General features: G+C 53.8%; 1 protein-coding gene across 1 annotated transcript in view; it reads right to left on the bottom strand.

Moving 5' to 3' along the window:
* Positions 1 to 14930, bottom strand: part of Slco3a1 (solute carrier organic anion transporter family, member 3A1) — an 88213-nt gene extending 73283 nt beyond the window's left edge. The window contains exons 1-2 of the mRNA XM_013011885.1: positions 14919 to 14930; positions 14082 to 14547 (exon numbers count right to left, since the gene is read on the bottom strand). Of these exons, the coding sequence (XP_012867339.1) occupies positions 14082 to 14547; positions 14919 to 14930 (478 nt within the window). The remainder of the gene's footprint in view (positions 1 to 14081; positions 14548 to 14918) is intronic.
* Positions 14931 to 15632: the final 702 nt, after the last annotated feature.

The following is a 15632-nucleotide window of genomic DNA, read 5'->3' as shown; positions in this document are numbered from 1 at the left end:
TTGATTTGGTCAATGTGGCTCTGTAGTATACTTTGAGGCCAGGTGTTGTGATACTCCAGCATTGCTCTCTTTGGGAAGAAGCCACGTCACGTCATTGACCAGTGCCAGCCGCTGGATGCCGTAGGATGTCTCCCCCGCCCAGACCTTTTGCCTTCTGCGGCTGACGCATGCTCACAGAGCAGGTCACCCCGCTGGAGGGCTCCATTCAATGGGCTGCGCCTGGATTTGCTGTAGAGAGCACATCTCTTGTGGAGGGGGGGGGCGGATTTAAGGCAAAAACTGAGAAAAAAAGATTTTCGGGTGCTAGATGCAAACCCGGGGGAGGCCACATTCAGAACTGTGATCGGTCCCCTCTGGGCACCCAGGGGCAGAGCGACACGGCTCTGTGTGGCTGGCCAAGCCCCTTCTCACAAGCTGGGGGCCTGACGCAGAGCCACAGGCCTCTCCTCCACATCCCCCGTGGCTCTGAGCCTCTCCGTGGGCATCGGCCTCTGGGCTGGCCGCCGTCAGTACAACGCCTGGACCCCCTCTTCTCTGTGTCCCCAATCTGTCACCAAGCACAACATGCCCTGGTCCCATTGCAGCGCACCCAGCCCAGGCCTGTTTCTGTCTGGGTCATTCTTCAACCGGTCTCCACTCGACCTTGTGACTTAAGATCAGAGCTGCCCATAATTAGGCAGACAGGCGTACCCAGGGCTGCCAACGCGGCCGTGAGGAGAGGCTCTGATGAGGCTCTGATGCCTGGTGGGTGACTCACCCCGAGAGCCGGGGGGACGGGGGGGGGTGGCGGCGGAAAGCGCGGATTCTTCAAGCAACAGCGTGGAACTGATATCAAAGGAACAAGTCCCTCTCTCACACACATACAAACGCACGCACGCACATACACACAGACATGTACACACAAGCACACACCCAAACAAAAACACAAACACACCTGCAACACACCACATGCATACACAGAGAAATGCATACGTGCACACCCATATACGCAAACACAAATACACATGCACACACACTCATGTACACACACAGGTGCACACATCCATGCACACACCTGCAACACTTGTGTAGGCATGCACACAGAAACACACACACACACACACACACACACACACACAATTCTCACAGTCCCTCTGCAAGTCCTGGAAGCAAAGTCCTTGTGCCTTTCTTTCCCCAGGATCTCCTGAGGCAAAGCCAGGTTGGTAAAGAGTTTGGAGGGAGGTGACAGCTAACATGGTGGCTGGTTGGGAGGTGGGCAGTGGGAGGGGGGGTAGGGCGGGTGGTAGCTGGGCCTGAGGTGCAGCCCCATAGCCACGGCAGGACGCCACGAGCGACTTGAAGCCCAGGACCCATGAGACCAGGTCCCCGTCTCCCCCTGCTGGGTTGACTTCCCCAAGTCCTGCCTCAGTACCCTCAGGTCTGTGTGCGACCCGAGGCCTGGGGCGGGACCCCCGGCTTCTCCCTCAACCGGGAGTTACCCAGCCATCCCAGGGGTGCGGCCTGGGGACCAGGACGGGCTTTGGGTTCCCCAGGTGCAGCACTGGGGTGGGGTGCTTTGCCCCTGGCGCCTCCCCTCACAGCCCGCCCTGGCTGGGCATCTGCCACTCAGGGACCCTGAGACCCCTGGGCGACAGCCGCCCAGGGCCAGCGCTGTGGCCCCATGGTGGCCCCACAAAAATGGCCACCCCGTTCCCCGCCGTGCAGTCAGCCATCCCAGGGCGCCCGCCTGGAGGACCAAACAGTGCGCCTGGCAAGCAGGCCTCCCGCCATCTCCGCGATCACATCATCGGCACTGCGAGCCAAGACTTGTGGAATCTTCTAGACGCGCACTGAATAATTCTACCAGGGTCAGTGATCTTGCACGTAGGAGATGGAGAAGGTGGAAAGTTGCATTGCAGACAAGGCTGGTTACGGTCGAAGACACACAGCGTTCAGCACAAAGCCACCAGGGGCAAGCGGTGGATGCGATCTGTCCCCAGAGGGCTGACTGGAGGATGGCCGGGAGGGGGGCCCGGGGGACTGGACTAGCACGGAGTCAGGAAGAAATCCTGCGCTTGTAAAAGCAAGTGAGCAACCAGCCAAGCAACGGGACAAACGACAAACAACAGGAAAGCAACGCCCTGTTAGAAGAATGCCTGCCTGCCAGTGTGGGTTTTAGAGCTCTCTAAAATCACGTCCTCGGGCCGGGCGTGGTGGCTCATACCTGTAACTCCAGACACTTCGGATGGCTAGGGACGCCAAGGCCCAACATCGTGCCCTGGAAACGCCAAAAGCGGATGAAGCAGAGTCCTTGCCTATGCTGTCAGAACCGAGACCCGCAATGAACCAAGTGCAGGCCTGGGCCGATCTCAGATCTAGATCCTCCAATCTCCACCTCCTGCTCAGCTGAGACTACAGGCATGCCTCACCATGCCCTGCCCAGCCCTTTTGTTTCAGACATTTTTATTGAGCTGTAGTAAGTTTGATGGAAGAACAAGCTATGGGCGGGGGTGGGGGTGGGGGTGGGGGAGGCAGCGCAGCATGGAGAACAGAAACCCTGGTTTCTAGAAGGCCGACGAGGTGGGCCTTCCTGATGGGATTCTGAGCAGAGCCAAGAAAGGATGAGCTATGAGATGGACTCGGTGGGGGAAACAGCAAGTGCAAAGGTCCTAAGATGGGAATCAGTGCAGCCATGATGACAGCAGGAAGGGAGACTCCGCAGGCCACAGTACAGACGAGGCTTCGCTCTGGTGATACCGGAGGGAGCAGAGGCCTTGCTCCTAGCTGGGGTCAGACTGGATTTATTCTGCTACTTCTAGAGATCTCTCAGGCTGCACAGGGGAGATTTTACAGGTACCGGGCAGACATCAGGAAGTCTGGGTCCAGATCTACACACCCTGGGAGCTTAGGCAATGAGGGTCAGCAAAGCTGACGGGCCAGAGGACCCCACCATCCGCCCGCCAAATGCTCAAGGGGTACGGGGTGAAGCTTCAGGGTGTTTCCTCCCTGGGAGAAGCGGGGGGGGGGTAGGTCTAGCCTCCTCTGGGGAGGTAGAATGGCTCTATAAGTTGCTGCCCAATTTCCCCAGCCTGTTCAACACAGCCTGTTAGACCAGGTTTAAGCTCCCTCCATACCAGAGCCTATCTCCCCACTGCCCGGGGAACCATTTAGCCCATGCAGCTTTCTTCTCTTCTCCTACCAACTGCTGCCCTTTGAGGCGGGAGAAATCCTGCTTACTTCACTTCGGAATTACTATGCTAGCTCAGACTGCTGCCAAGCTGGAGCAAAGATGTGCAGAGCCGGGCTGGGGGGCGGGGGGAGACCGCCACACACATCTGCCGTCCAGCCCCAGCACGCATCTGCACCCCAATGCACACACAAGGGCCTGGGGCGCCACTGGGCCGCCAGCAGGCGACCTGGACTTCAGCCGAGCTCAGAAAGCAGCCGCCATCAGTAGGAAAGTCAGAAAAGCCATGGAGCCGAGAGCTGGAGGGAAAGGAAGATTCTGGACTAGTCAGATTGCCTGAGTTCACCCCAACCCTACTACACACACACACACACACACACATACACGCACACATGAGCGCGCGCACACACACACACACTGCAGCTGTGTGGCCTTTATCCTCTCAAGATGGAGGTAAGATGGAGATCACAGCTAACCCCATCCCACAGCAGCACTGAGGTAGAGACCCAGGGAGAAGGACAGTGGGCCGCCATCTTGCCACTGTGGACGGGGAGCAGGGCAGGAATGGGGACGGAAGACACAGGGTGGGGACGGGATATGAAGTACGACTGGGCCGAAGGCAGAGGAAGCAACACAGCCCAAGGCAGGACGAGGGGAGGTTGGCTAGGCCTGGCACACATCAGGACCTGTAGGCTGGGAGAGGAAAGGCCACACCCAAGGCCCACGTGGGGGGGGGGGGGGGCAACAGTCATACTCCTGTGAGAGAGAAGGAAGGGGAGACAGAGGTCTGTCTTTCTTCTCCTGCTCGCCCGCTCTATGGGGCACCGGGCACAGCGACCTCTGCAGGCCACGCCTGGGCCTGCATCCCTACATCCCTGCCACCTGGCCGGGGACGGACAGCTGTGGGCTGGACAGCTGTGGGCCAGTGGCTTCTCCTGAGAAGCTTGTCTCCAGGGGCTGGGGACAAGTTAGTCATGGAGGGACCCATAGGACTCGAAACCCAAGGGGGTTTGGACTGGGGGAGACTCCAGGATGCCCAGCACCCTGAGCAGGAAGTAACAGAAGTGCATACTACTGATATGCAGCCGTAACACAAGCACAAGGATTTTGCCTGTCATTTCCAGTCTCTCCCTGGTGCCACTACAATCGCATTGGCCGGTGATGGCACTGTCCTTCACAGTATCAATTTGCCCAGTATCAATTAATTTGCCCACTAGACAGCCACTCGAGTAACCCTGAGTATCTTAACATCTATAGGGATCTTCAATAATTACCATGAGGGTGAGCCCCGAGGAAAGAAAGCCCGAGAACCTTCTCCAAGCCGGCCATCCCCACCCAATGGCACCGAGTTCTGGCTGTGATTCCTTACTGCCAGCCTTGCTTTGGCCATTCCTGCGGGACACCTAAGTGCCACCCATGGGACTGGCTGCCCCGTGCAAGCTCTTTTCCTAGCAGCCTGGGCAGGACTTCCCTGGCCTGGGAGAGAAGGTCATGGAGTCCTGGATGGGGCTAAACTCCTTCAGAGGGGCAGGGGTGAGGGATAAATGGCCAGGCGCTCCTTCACCAGAGACCAGGGCCTCCAACAAGACTCTGCAGGGCCTCCATGCTTCCCAGCCCAGTCCTGGCCATTTATCCCTCACGCCCGCTCCCTTCAACGAGCCCGTCCAGGACTCCATGATCTTCTCTCCCAGGCCAGAGAAGTCCTGTCCAGGAGTTGTTTCGCCTCCCAATCGCCCGTGGAACTGGCGGAATTAATTTCCCATCTAGCCCCTTAACAAGCCCTACAACGCACGGCCACTGAGTGGCATGTTAATGAGGGAACAACAACAACAACGAAAGGCCATAAATTTTAAAGGTTGATTTCCTGTCCACTGCGCTGCCTTCCAATAAATCAGCCTCCCAAACTGGCCAGTGGCGGAGAGATGGAGGCCGGGGTGGGGGGGAGGGCATTGAAGCTGATAACTCAGGGTCCAAGGGGGTCCTACAGCAAGGAACAGGGCACACGTCCCACATGATTGACAGGAAGCTGAACCCTGTTCCCGCCCTCTCCCCCCCCCATTAAATTTGCAATGTCCGACGCCGATGGCCGTTTCTCTTCTCTCACTTGGAGGATGGTGCGTGTCCTTGTGAGGGGCTGAGTCAGTACTCGCTCATGCACATGCGTGTGTGAAATATTCCTCAGCACACCTGGTCTGTCTTCCTCCGAGTCCACATCTACAAGTGTCCGTGGACGCATCGGCCTGGCCTTTCCTTCTCTCCTCCCCACATGCTGCGTTTGGATGACAGGTGGAGGTCTGGTGTGTGGTCTGTAACAGCTCCTGGGCCTGGGTCCCAGGCCGTTCCTTCCTGGGAAAGTGATTCATCCTCCTTTGCGCTCCATGTTGCCCTGGTCAAGAGGAGTCAATGTACCGAGCACCTGTGGCTTGTGCCTGGAATCCTAGCGAGCTGTGAGGCTGAAAACAGGGGGATGGCAGTTCCAGACTCCCTTCTCAATAGAAGAAGCTAGGAGTGGTAGCACTCCTGTTATTCCAGGACTGAGGGGGAGGGGTGGTGGGAGGGGGATTGAACAAAACAGGAGGATAGCAGTCCAGCTGTCTCGAGGCAAGAACCGATCTAAAAGATTACAGATGCAAAAGAAGGCTGGGGGGAGAGAATTTGCACCAAAAAGGGCTGGAGAGGGGGCTTAGCAGGTGACTGCCTGCCAAGCAAGCCTGAGGTTCTGAGCTCAGTACCACCAAAAGAAAAATAAAAGGGCGGGGTGGGGGTGGTGGGGACACGATCAATTATATAGGACTCCAGGCATTCCCGAACGGTGAGACCTCTGATTATATACAATTATATTTATCGAAATGAACTCCAGGGAATGGAAAGGAGGGTCTTTTTCTTTGTTGTCAGTTTTGCCTGTTAATCTGTCTTTGGAGGAACAAGGGTTGAACACCAATTTTAGAAGGGCATATACCCCCCCTCCCCCACCCATGGCTACCCAAAGCCTATCTCAGTACCCTTTTTTTAAAAAGAGAGAATTTAAAAATCATCTTTAAGTAGTTGTACAGTGAAGTTGCCATTTGACAAAGCAGTCTAGGAACATCTAGCATCTGGCTCAATGTCACCCCTTTTAGCATTCTCAGCCCTCCCTCCCCTCCTCTCCCTCTTCTTAATGCATAGGACATAATACACTGATTCTTGACTGCCTTCTCCCCCTCTTCTCCTCCTCATTCATCCACCCCTCTCCCCGGGACCCCAACTCCTTCTGAGCACCGGCTAGGACCCTCAGCTTTGAAAAGCATTGTTACCCGCTATTCTCCAGGGAGATTTCTGGAATCTCACTCGAAAGACCATGCTGAAGTTTTCTGCATGTCTGTTCCCCTCCCCCCCCCCCCCCCCCGCAGCCTTTGACGCTCTCACATGACGTCTGCATGGAGGTTCAATAAGGCTAGACCGAAGGGACCTGTGGTTTAGCTGCTTCTCCCAACGGCCATCAGAGGGAGTGAGATGAGCTCACTACAGAGCCAGGGTTGGTTCAGCTTTGCTCACTCACAGTCACAGGCTAAGCTGTGTGCGCTCGGGGCTCGAGGCCCACCCATGCCATTTGCTTCCCAGCACTGTCTCTCCTGCTCAGAGCCGACCCATGGGTCACCTGCAAGTACTTCCATTGGTTTTCGAGGGTGTGGAAAAGGGGCGGGGCCGTCCCCTTTGCCCCCTGAGTTCCTGGCCTGCAATGTCAGTGAAGGTAGAATAACTAAATGAAGAACTAAGCCAGAAATGCCCACCCGACCCTTTCTGATTTTATGCGCGGGGTCAGGGGTCCTTCCCAGCACGGTGGTGAAGATCTTGGTATTCGGGAAGGGCCAGCACTTTGATCACAGCCTTTTTGATTCGGCTTTATTTTTCTCCCAAGGTGTTTGGTAGAAAGCAATCTAACCCAGTCTCTACACCACCGGGCCTTGAAACGCATGAGGCAGAATCCTGTTAACTACAAATCTCAGAAAGGATGGTTGAGTGCTAGGCTTTTCAGTGCTGGATGCCAGTGTCAGGCACAGCCGGATCCAGAGAACCCTCCTACCCACCCCCTTTTCCTTGTCTACAGTTTCTAGCCCAGTCCCCTGCTTACAGCCAGGACCACAGACTCTATAATGGAAATTAAGACTGCAGTGGGCTCTGATTGGTCTATTCCGTAGGCCAATCATTGTAGACCCGATCCCTTCTCTGTGAAATGATTGGTCATGCCTAGATCATATGACCATTTGTACAGCCTATAGAACTACCTCATATGGGAGAAGATGTTCTCCCAGGGAGGAGGGAGGCGCGGGACAGACAAAAGCCAAACACCCACAACATGGATTCTTACGTTTTAACCCTACAGGCCATTCTGGAAAAGAACTTAACCAACGAAGAGGAATGGTATTAACCTCAAACCTCAGCGCTAAGAAGAGCAAGTCAAATTCCTCCACGCAACCTCCAAACCCTGCCCTCCACCTATTGTCACAGAATGCTCCTCGGAGGTGAAATGAACACCAGGAAGATAAAATCAGCACTATTCTCGGAAAAGCGAACCATCCAGAAACAAACCAACATGGGGGGGGGGGACTGTCTCACAAGCTTCTTTATTTAAGAACAGCTGGGTGGCAGTTGAAAGGAAAATGAGTCTGCATTCAGTAGTCAGGTGCGGGAAGGGGGTGGTGTTGAAGATGAGCCCTTGTTCTTCGGGAAAGAAACTCCTTCGTACGCATCTTCACCCAAGTCAGCTGTACGGCAGCAGTGCTGTGCACCATAAGCCTGTGTCCATCCATCTCAGGCCATCCCAAATGGTTTTGGTGTCTCCATTTTAACATTCACCCAAGGGGATTTGCGAACATGATTTATGTGGTCATCTTTAGCTTGGAGGGAAGGGGGGAAGGGAATGGTTTTATTTCTTTTCCTTTCAGAGATTCCTGGTTTTATAATGTAATGTCCGGGGTGGGGGGGGGAGGGTCAGCTCGAATAGCATGGAAGGGGTCTATCAGGAGCAAGTGTCCCCTGATTCCTGCCAGGGGAAGTCCTGGGCTTGTGCAGCGCCCAGCCCTCTTCCCTGTTAACCCAGTGCCTTGTGATTCCAAGTCACAGCAGAAAACGCCAGATTCTGGCAGTGGCATTTGGTTTTTGTTTCATTTCTTTGTGACTCTGGCAGGCAAGGCGGTCTGTAAAGTTGGCCAGTCACATTGGGGGAAAAAATAATCCAAAGTGCATGCTACTGGTGTTGATCCACAAAGGGTTGGGAGACCGCATTCAGCTGGTCCTTCCGTCTACTCGATAGAGGGATTTCCAGTGAGCATCCCAGTGAGCCATGAATCAGCCAGGATGGAGCATGGACCATGGGTTGCCTGAAGCTCCCAGTCTGCTGTGCTCTGCTCTTAGGACTGCCTTCCCTTCACAGAGCCCATGCACAGCTGTCTGTACCCCACCCTCAAGCCTCATTCATGATCTTCTGGAAAGAGTCAGGGCCATACCAGCTGACTGGTTTTCAGTTCACACTGAATCTCTCGGAACTAACCAGAGCTCTGGAAGTTTCGAGCAAATGTGGACCATTTATCACCTAAAAAGTGCAACCAGAAAATCCCAGCCTGTCCAGAGTGACTAAATATGATACAATTATCTACAAGGGAATCTGGCATTGGTAATTGGCCCGAGATCCTTAGTCTGAGAGGCAAAGTTTGGCAAGCTTCAAAATCAGAAACTTTTTTGGGGGGTCAGTTGTGGGGCTTGAACTCTGGGCTTGGGCGCTGTCCCTGAGCTCTTCCTTCAGTTCAAGGCAAGAGTTCTGCCATTTGAGCCACAGCGCCACTTCCGGTTTTCTGGTGGTTAACTGGAGATAAGAATCTCACAGACTTTCCTGCACGGGCTGCCTTTGAACCACGATTCTCAGATTTCAGCCTCCTGAGTGGCTAGGATTACAGGTGTGAGCCAACTTTTTAAGCATCATGTTGTTGCTCAAAAAGCTGTAGGTTTTGGAATGTTCTAGGTTTTGGATTTCTTTTTCCAGATTAGTAATGCTCATTGCAAATATATTTCAAATATTTGAAAGACTGAAATCTGAGATACTTTAGCTCTGAGCACTTCAGATAAAGGATACTTAACCTTTTGAAAAGGTGAAAACTGACTTTTAAAAATACAGGTTTGGAAGCGGAGCTGTGGCTCAATTGGTAGAGTACTAACCTTGAGCACAAAGAAACTCAGGGACAGCTCCCCAGATCCTGAGTTCAAGCCCCATGACCGACAAAAAAACAAATCAAAACAAAAAAAAAACTTTAATTCAAAATTACACCAAAAAATTCAGTTATCTACAGGGTGGGGAATGTGGTCTAGTGGTAGAGTGCTTGCCTAGCACACATGAAGGCCTGGGTTTGATTCCTCAGTGCCACATAAACAGAAAAAGCCAGAAGTGGTGCTGTGGCTCAAGTGGTAGAGTGCTAGTCTTGAGTAGAAGAAGCTTAGGGACAGTGCCCAGGCCCTGAGTTCAAGCCCCAGGACTGGAGTATGTATGTGTGTGTAGATATATATGTATGTGTGTGTGTATATACATATATGTACACACACTACTATCCAGTGCTTAGGGACCATATATATAATACTGACAGCACACTGCTCCATGCTCAGGGACCGAGGACACACGACTCAGGACTTAGGGATCATGGACCCAACATTCAATGCTTAAGGGTCATGTATGCACTGCTTAATGCTTAGGGATGTATAAGAGGAAGCCCAGCCTCATTTCACTGACAATGAACTCCAGATGACTGGCAACTCATGTGATACACCAGGGTCTATGAGAGGGCTGAGGATTCAACTCTTGAAAATACTGGGCTCCAGGGCTCAAGGTGAAGCGGCCAAGGTCACAGACAGGGAGCCCTGCATGGACTCTGTGAACCACAGGACGTGAGTGATGAGCAGCTGCCGGGGGATGGGAGCAGCTACGAGCCCAGGCAACGTGGAAAAGCCCAATGGGAGCCAAGGGCAAGGTTCCCAGGGCGGTGCCGGCTCACACTGGGACCACACCGACCTGGCACGCACCCGGCAGCCGGGATCAGGGCCTGGAGCTCGGCCCTCCGGCGTCTTTAACATCACTGACAGTGCAGGAATTTAATGAGCTCTGCTGGCTCTCAGGAGGAACGGCCTTTTCATTTTCTGTTTCCCAAAGGACTACTGTCACCATGCAATCGCTCCATACCCGTCAACTCTTTGGAGTGTTAACAACAACCACATTTTTACCCAACGTCAAGTTCAAGTAATAATATATTTAAAAAACACTCATCAGTAGCCAGAGCACTTTTTGCTCTCAGGGATCTGAAGAGAAATGTGGTTCTCTTTGGTTGCTTGACTGCTTTTCTTACGACCTTTGCTCGGAAACAAACACTTGATGGCTGAAATGTGAAAATAATTCTTTTTTTTTTCTTTCATCATTATCTGGAACACGAAGGGCTGCTCCAGGCTTCAGTATAAATGACAAAGTAAACACGACACGTCTGTGGATAATGCATCTGCCACTCAGCTTGGAGCAACTGTCCTGTGCACCAGGTAATCAAGTGCACTGCCAGATGTCTAACTCCCGGCTAGCAACCTCACCAAGACGTTCTCCTCAGCTGGGCACCAGGAATCCTAACTACTGTAATCCTGTACACCTGTCATCCTAACTACTCAGGAGGCTGAGAGCTGAGGATCTCGGTTTGAAGGCATTTGGGGTGAGGGCTGGGAGAAGAAAGTCTGTGAGACTCTTATCTCTAATGACCCACCAGAAAACCAGAAGTGGCTCTGTGGCTCAAAGTGGGTAGAGGACTAGCTTTGAGTGAAAGAGCTCAGGGACAGCACCCAGGCCCCAAGACAGACCAAAAATAAATAAATAAAATAAATAAAGTAAAATTGTCAATAATAAATGTATAATACTTTTTGACAAGGAATGACATTATTTGAAACATCGTTGCCACCTCTTCTTTCAAAAAACAACAACAACAAAAAGAAAAAGGCCAGAACCAAGGGATGTGGCTATTCAAAGAACACAGTGAAGTAAGTCTATGACAGAATCTCCCCCCTCCCCCCCCCGCCGCAACACACACACTCAGACTTTGGGAAGGGGAGGTGGGGGGGAGAAAGCTGTAGTTTGCACTTGGACAAACAAAAGACAACTAAGAAAACGGGGGCTGATGCGAAGTCACAACACGAGGGCTGGAGACGTGACCGGACTCCCAAACAGCCCATTCTTGGACCTCAGCAGGGGACCCAATGGATTCTGCCACCACGGGGTTCATTCCGTCCCTCTGGGAACAAAAGTGCCACGCGCCACCCCGGGTCATTATCCGGCCACCCCGGGAGGCCGAGCTCTCGCAGCGCGGTGCTGAGCCGCCTGCCAGCACGGCCCGGTCCCCCGTTCAGCCAGTGTTGTCACTTGTCAATGAGTTCCCTCTTCACACTGGGGGCAGCCAGAGAGGCCCCCCTCCCCTCATGGGCAATCCAGGAGCGTGCCCAGGACTGGGCCACAAAGAAAGAGCCGCCTCACAGGAACTCCCAGCTTGCCTCTGAAAGGCCTGCATGGCCAATTCTTCTCCCCGCTGGCCAACACAGCAAAGGTCACATGCGGATGACAAGCCTGAGATCCGCCCTCTTTCCACTGCTCATTCAGCCTCACACAGCAGCCTGGGGACCCAATTTGGAAGGAGCTGGAATGGGTGGTGGTGGTAATGGTGGTTGTGGTGCCTCACTCCTTGCCCTAGTGCTCACCCTCCGTCCCCAGCGTAAGTCCCCAAGTACTGCCCGAAGCCAAGTTAAGTGGCTTCCGGAATTGGCGTCCAATGAGGCCCAAACGTTCACTCCATCATCACTGGCTTTCATAGCCCTGTAAGAAATGCAGGAGCCCAGTTTTCTCTGTACATGCTATGGTCTTTTTAGGAAAAACAAAACAACAAAAAAGTTTTCCAGGAGAATTCTAACCAGTCATAGAATTAAAAAGCCACCTAGAGAGGCCAATCTGTGCGGAAGGATTGCTCTGTTCTCCGAAACGATTATGGAGGGACTCAGGACGGCCGTGTGCAGGACTACATCAAGACCAGAGCTGCGCAGGTATCTACAGGGCCAGGCAGAACTTGGAATTCAAGAAGATCAGAGAGAATTCAGGAGCTGCCGGGCCTCGGACGGCTGAGGCTTTGCATACACAAACCAAGCCCCACCTGATCGGGAAAACACCACAGCCCAATTCATCAGGGAATCTTCTAGAAGAAGACTGCCAACGGAAGTCTTCCCCAAGCCCTGGTGACGTAGCCTCCATTGTGGAGAGAGATTTCCTTTTGATTTGTTTCTAGTATCAGAGACAAGACAAGAGGTCAGGGATTCAGCCCTCAGTTCCTTCCCTGAGCTCTGATTTATCAGCCTGCCACAGGTCTAGGGGACATCTCTCAGCGCCACAGGCCAATTGTCTGGCTGCACATGCAAGACTGTTTTTCGTGGTAGGCCATAGCCCATGGCCTGGTCTGTGACACACTCACACGGTCTTGACTCTCATTGACGTTTTAACAGCAACAAAGGCAAATGATCCCCTTAACTCCATCGGTCACCCTGAGACACAATAGGAGCCCCTAACTTTTAGGGGGAGGGACCGGGCATTTTTGCCTTTGGTCCATAGGTGGGGTTCAGTGAGATGAAGATCCACATTCTCTTCATCTTGTCATCCATGGCCTGCTGTCACAGAGAGCTGAAACAACATCGTCAGCAAAGAAGTCAACTCTAAGCCCAGCACCAAGCCCAGCACCAGCGGCTCACACCTGTAATCCTAGCTACTCCTCACGAGGCTGAGCTCTGAGCATCAGCTCCAGTAGGAAAGTCTGTAAGGCTCTTCTCTCCAATGAACCACAGAAAGCTGGAGGTGGAGCTGTGGTGTAAGCAGTAAGAGTTCCAACCTTGCACACAAAAACAGCACACCCAGGCCCTGAGTTCAAGCCCCAATCCTGGCACAAAAAGAAAAGCAAAAAGCAATCAACTCCACAGGAAGACAAGAGCAAGACCAGCTCTTTGCTATTCCTGCTCCAACATGGTGCAGAAAACTCATGTCACTTGTGATTCAAATTCTATTTAATCTTAAACCTGTGTGTTATAATTAACTTCTACCTCAAGGCACTCTTTTTTAAGGGAGATACAGACCTTCCCCAGCGGTGGGTGACTTTTTTATTTCAGGGCTCAGTGCTCAGCATTAGAGCAACCCAACAGCGACAGGGAGCAGAAGCATCATTACCACATCCGTGCTGCAAATGCCGGGTGGGCCGGCCCTCACTGGAGGAAGGCCAGCCATGGAGTCCACACACAGCAACCTTATGCGCTTATCTTCCCAGTATAACGTATCACAGAGGGCAAGGGTGCCAGAGTACTATTTTACACCTGCACACAGACTTCATTTCTTCCTCCATGGGTTGCCCTTTCCTTCCTCACTCAAACATTATCGGGAGTTACAGGTTGGGAATGAGCCACCAAAATGCTGCCCTACAAGTGTATAGTCCTTACCATCAGCTCTCCTGGCCTCGGGAAGCACAGTGGCCAGAGGACTATTTCAGATTGTTTTCCCCTCTGCTGTGTAGACCCCACCCCCCCAAATCTATCCTGGTGCCTAAAAACTCCAGGCACACCTCACACCAGAAACTGCCCAGACAAGGGCCGTTCGGACCGGCGCGCACTGAGCTTCAAGTTTTGACCACCAGGAGAACACACTGGGGAGATTTTTTTTTCTGAGGGGGCAATCTTGTTTGCCCCCTGGGTCCACCACACCCCCACACCCAGCACAGGTGTGTGGCAGTGTTTCCTGGAATCCTCCAGATGCTTTTCCCCTTGGCACCTGGGCATGTGCGAATTGCACACGGCCCCAGCCCAGGCTCCCCTCCCCTCCCCGCCAGGCTCCCCGTACCTATGTAGAGCGAGGAGTCCTTCCTGCGCACGTGGTCGTCGATGTAGGACACGCCCAGGGGCTGCACAGGGGTAGCACCGATGCCCAGCAGCACCTGCGCCCCGATGAGCAGCAGGTACATCATGTTGGTGGCCGTCCGGTTGCGGCAGATGAGGTCCGGGGCGGGCCCGGGGGGTCCCCTGGAGGCGTTGGGGGCGCACACGTCGCGGCCCTCGGCGCCCCAGCGCAGCTCGCCTGCCTCGTACTTGTACTGGTGAGTGAGAAACTCTGGTAGCGCCGAGAGCAGGGCGCCCAGTGCCATCACGATGCCGCCGCAGCCGATGAGGCGCGGCCGGTGACCCCGCGCCCCGAAGTAGCTCACGAACAGGATCAGCGCCAGGTTCCCGATCTCGAAGCTGCTGGCGATCACGCCCACGTCCGCGCTCTGCAGGTTGAACCTGCGCTCCAGGGTGGTCAGCACGCTCACCTGAGGGGTGGAGAGAGAAAGTCAAGGCCCCCAGCACTGAGGGGTGTACCCCGAGACTGCCCCCTCCAGCCCTCCCTCCCCTCACCCAGGACACCGAGAAGCACCGAGCCCCCTGTACGGACAGGAGGGTGTTGAACCCCTCATACCACTACTCAACGAGGATAACAATGAATGTATATGTTGTCAAAAACCACTGGGCATGGTGGCATACACCTGTGATCCCAGCTACTCAGGAAATAGATGGATGGATGGTTGGTTCAAGGACAGCCCGGGCAAAAAGTTAAGGAGACCCCACACCCTAGCACACACATCTCAATAAATAAGCCTGGCACCCTGGTGCACAATTCCAAGTGCTTCCATCTTATCCTTACCCCCGCCCCCATACGCCTTTACTCACAAAATCCCATACAAGGTCCTAACTCCCCCAAAGTACGGGCTGTCTGGATCAAGGCTGTGACCGCCTAGAATCTACCTGAGAACACTAATGAAGATCCAGCCAAAACCCAAGCTGCAAAGTGGATGACGGTGCTAAGAGAAGATGGTCTCAAGCTCCGCCTCCTTCTGGAAATTTCTACACCAGGTAAGCACACATACCAGAGACCTGCCAAGGACCCTCCCTCACTCCCCCCCGACAGTGGAATATTTTCCCCACCTCCATATTCTTGTCTGCTTTCTATCTAACAAATATTTACTGAGCAGCTGCTGTTTGCCCTGCAAAACCCAAGACAACGATGAGGAAGGAGGGAGAGGTGGGTGAGTCACCCGGCAGGAAGTCAGGTGAAGCCCTGCCTGGGGATTCAACCTCCACACAGCTGCCTCGGGGACAGGGACAGGGACAGGGAAGAGGTGCTACTGCAGGCTTCCTAGAGAAGCTGCCACTTCCTAGAGATGACGCCACTCCCCTCTCTCATCTGCAGGTTCCCCGGTGGGGGGCCTATGACAGCGAGACACTTGTCCCTGTCCCCGGAGCGCGGCAGGGGAGGCTGACTCTCATCCCGCAGGGAAGAGCAGCTCAGGCCGAGGAGACAGCTGGAGCAGACCTCAAGCCGAGTGAGGCTCCCACCGGAGCGGTCTGGCTGCGAGGC

Source organism: Dipodomys ordii, unplaced genomic scaffold (assembly GCF_000151885.1).
Source record: "Dipodomys ordii isolate 6190 unplaced genomic scaffold, Dord_2.0 Scaffold15, whole genome shotgun sequence".
Classification (NCBI taxonomy): domain Eukaryota; kingdom Metazoa; phylum Chordata; class Mammalia; order Rodentia; family Heteromyidae; genus Dipodomys; species Dipodomys ordii.
This window is presented reverse-complemented; position numbering and strand designations above follow the sequence as displayed.